General features: G+C 54.1%; 1 protein-coding gene across 2 annotated transcripts; it reads left to right on the top strand.

Annotated features, from left to right (window-relative positions):
• The first annotated feature begins 1216 nt into the window (after positions 1 to 1216).
• PLAC8 (placenta associated 8) lies at positions 1217 to 2404 on the top strand. Of its 2 annotated transcripts, XM_071753639.1 has the most exons (4): positions 1218 to 1399; positions 1609 to 1733; positions 2037 to 2140; positions 2243 to 2404. In XM_071753639.1, coding segments are annotated over exons 1-4 (336 nt in total). In that variant the 5' UTR covers positions 1218 to 1293; the 3' UTR covers positions 2244 to 2404. The 2 variants fall into 2 exon arrangements, with proteins under 2 accessions (XP_071609739.1, XP_071609740.1); XM_071753638.1 differs by lacking the exon at positions 2243 to 2404 and having other exon boundaries at positions 1217 to 1399; positions 2037 to 2144.
• Positions 2405 to 3106: the final 702 nt, after the last annotated feature.

Here is a 3106-nt window from a genome sequence, read left to right as displayed (position 1 = left end):
TGGGCATCCCAGGCATCACCCACACAGGTAGGACAAAGGCATCAAAGCTTGGCAGGGTCAGGCGGGACACAAACTGCCCAAAGGCACTCAGGTTAATGCCCCTTGTGGAAATGCCCGTGCTCTGTGCATGTCCCTGTGTGGGGGCTGGAGAGGACCTTCTGAGGGAGCTGCCCTGGGACTCCTCCCTGGCAAAGGACCAGCAACTTGCAGTTACCGGGTCCAAAGCTCAGGCTGCTTTCCTGCTGTTGATTTCTTTGCTCAGGATGTGTGGCTGTGCATTGAGCAGGAGAGCACACCCTTAGCTGGAAGAGCACAGGGGCCTTTGCATCTCATTCCAGTGGTGCTTATCAAAGCAGTGCAGAGCTTGTGCACAGGGCAGAGTCTGTCTGGGACTTCCTATTAAAGCATCCTCTTTTTTTTTTTTTTAATTAAAGGTCCAAAGGTGAAGTGAAAATGGCAGAGGGCGGTGCTGTGCCTTGTGCGAGGCAGTGGGGAGGGAAGGGGTGGCACGTGGATCTGGAAATGGAGGTGCAGGTGATGGTACAGGGATGGTGCTGCAGAGAAGGAGCTCTGCTGCTCTCAGAGGCTGCAGCCCCTTGCTGGGGAAGGATGGACAGGATCAGGGGTCCAGGGGCTGTGGTGGCTCCAGGGAACCAAGGAAGAGGACTGTGAGGCACTAGAACAGACAGGCAAGTGAAAGAGGGATGGGAACTGGTGACTGGGGTTAGGGTGACTGAAAGGGCCAAGGAAAACCCACTGCCTTGAAGTCTGCTGAGAAAGCAGGTGGAAAAGGAAGGGAAAGGGGGAGGCATACAGGCTGAGATGCTCAGTGAACACAGCAAAGTTAAGGAGAGTACTGAGAGTACTGAGAGCTTGGAAAACCTGGGACTGAGCTGCAGTAGCTTTGGGACACTGCAAAGAAAAAAAAAAAAAGGAAAAACATGCCAAGGAGATAGTAACGAAAGATGAACTGAAGATGAGAAGACAGGATTGAAGTGTTGAGCACTGAGGCTCTGATGCAGAGGGATCTGTGTTTTTACAGAGGCTTTTTAGTTATATATGCAGAGAAACAAAGTGCTGCTGGTTTGTGGGAGGGCTCTGCTGCAAAGGACAGTGGCAGCTCCTGGCAGAGCCATGCCCCCCACTTTGGGGGGCAGTGGGACCTCCTTTGCTGCCCTCCATCTTCGAATACCTGTAAAAGACACTCTCTTCAGAAATTCCTGCAGCATCTTACTCTGATGGCTTTTCTTTCCAGACCACAAAGTGCTTGGAGGGATCCAACTTGTGCTGGCAATGGCCTCTCAGCATGTGATCACAAACCAGCCCCACTTTTCTGCTGTCCAGCAGGTAGGACAGTGGCAGACAGGGTTGATGGATTGCTGCACCGACTGGGGCGTGTGTGAGTATATAAGTACCCCTTGCTCTTGGTGATGGCTCACTGTCTGTTTTCTGATGTTTTCCCTGCTCTTTTCACTTCCACCCCTGCTGCCCCAGCTGCTCCACTGGTACCAGCAGCAGAGCAGCTCCCGCATCCACATGCCTGTCCACCTTTCCTCCCTTTCCTCCTCCTTTGCATCCCTCAGCCAAGTCTGTCTCACTGTCCTGCAGGTCTCTGTGGAACCTTCTGCTTCTACTGCCTCTCCTGTCAAGTGGCTGGGGACATGAGCGAGTGCTGCTTGTGTGGCTCCAGCGTGGCCATGAGGACCCTGTACCGTACCCGATACAACATCCCGGTCAGTGGTTGACCCCAACACCTGCCCTGGGTTGCCAGCTGGGGGATGGGTTTCAGGCTCAGGGAAGGAGAAAAGGGTGCCCAGGAGATGGAGCAGTGGCAGGAAGTTGAATGGGCAGCCCTGCAGGCCGGGTGACAAGGACACCTCTGCATCCCTGCCATGAGCTGGGGTTAATCCCATTGTGCACTCCCTCACCCCAGTCCTTGCTGGGCATCAGCAAGTAGCGTGCTGTGGGTGAGCTGCCCAGGGTCTTAAGAGCTGATGTGGGGAGGGCTTGTTCATACAATCCCTCTTGCTCCCCAGGGCTCTCTTCTGGATGACTACATGGCTGCTGTGTGCCTCTCCTCGTGCTCACTCTGCCAGCTGAAGAGAGACATCAAGCGGAGGAAGGAGATGGGCATATTCTGGTAAGCAGGGCATGCACTCCCACACTCCCACACACAAAAGAACACCCGTGATGTGGTGAGAGAGAGCCCTGCTCTCTGACCTCTTCTCCCATCCTCTGTCAGATGCTGCCCTCCTCGCTGGACCCTCCAGAGTCGCTGCGGGGAGGCCTCACCACAGCCCCGCCCCTTCGGAAATGCCCCAGGGCTGATTGGTTTGCCTCGACTGTGTTTGATTTGCCCATCCCTGGTTAACACCTGCAATAAACAGGAGACTTTGCTTTCTTGCCTGCGCATTATTTCTTTCTTTGTGCCCTCCAGCAGCACCACAAGACAGTATTGTACTTTCTGACTGCTCTGCTATCAGAGCAATGCTGAGGTTCTGAGATAAAGGAGACCTTCTCTTCAAGACGCACACTGGGATGAGACCAAGAACATTCAGTGAGAATGTAAGATAAAATGAAGCAAAGCAAAAGCTAAGCCTGGTGTATACAGCTCAGCTTCTCCTCTTGGAGACTGCTGCATGCAGATCTGGTGACAACACCGTCCTCAGGGCGGGGAGGCCTGAGAGCACAGAATCCAGCCCTGCTTCTGCCTGGACCACCCCCAGCAACAAGACACAGAAGGTGACAGCAGGGGAGTGATAGTGACAGTGTAGGGATTGCAGTGCCACTCATCTTTCTCCTCACAAACCTTGCTAGGAGCCTGATGCATGGGAGTTGCTTCTCCTTTGGGTGAGATGTCACTGTGCTGGTCTGTGCATGGCCCATGGGTATGCTGGGTCACCTCGCTCCCAGCTGCTGGTCCTAAATCCACAAAATCCTGCAGCCTGCTAGGAATGGAACAAGATCAGAGCCTTCCCCACCCAGCACAGACTGCTGCATGGTTTGCTATGGGCAGTTCAGCACCAGCCCTGCTGCTCCAGAAGTTCATGGGTGAGTTGAGGGCACCCAAGTTCAAGGTCTTCAAAGCCACATAAACCATGGTGCC

The sequence above is a fragment of the Heliangelus exortis genome, chromosome 10 (assembly GCF_036169615.1).
Source record: "Heliangelus exortis chromosome 10, bHelExo1.hap1, whole genome shotgun sequence".
In the NCBI taxonomy this organism is placed as follows: domain Eukaryota; kingdom Metazoa; phylum Chordata; class Aves; order Apodiformes; family Trochilidae; genus Heliangelus; species Heliangelus exortis.
Note: the sequence above shows the minus strand (reverse complement) of the source record. Positions and strands in the feature narration are given on the sequence as shown.

What these genes read in the sequence shown, in the direction of transcription:
- PLAC8 (XM_071753638.1), top strand. Translation starts at nt 1,294, where the DNA reads ATGGCCTCTCAGCATGTGATCACAAACCAGCCCCACTTTTCTGCTGTC. An exon ending in CTGCACCGACTGGGGCGTGT is followed by an intron (nt 1,400 to 1,608) that starts GTGAGTATATAA and finishes ACTGTCCTGCAG; the next exon opens with GTCTCTGTGGAACCTTCTGC. An exon ending in GTACCCGATACAACATCCCG is followed by an intron (nt 1,734 to 2,036) that starts GTCAGTGGTTGA and finishes CTTGCTCCCCAG; the next exon opens with GGCTCTCTTCTGGATGACTA.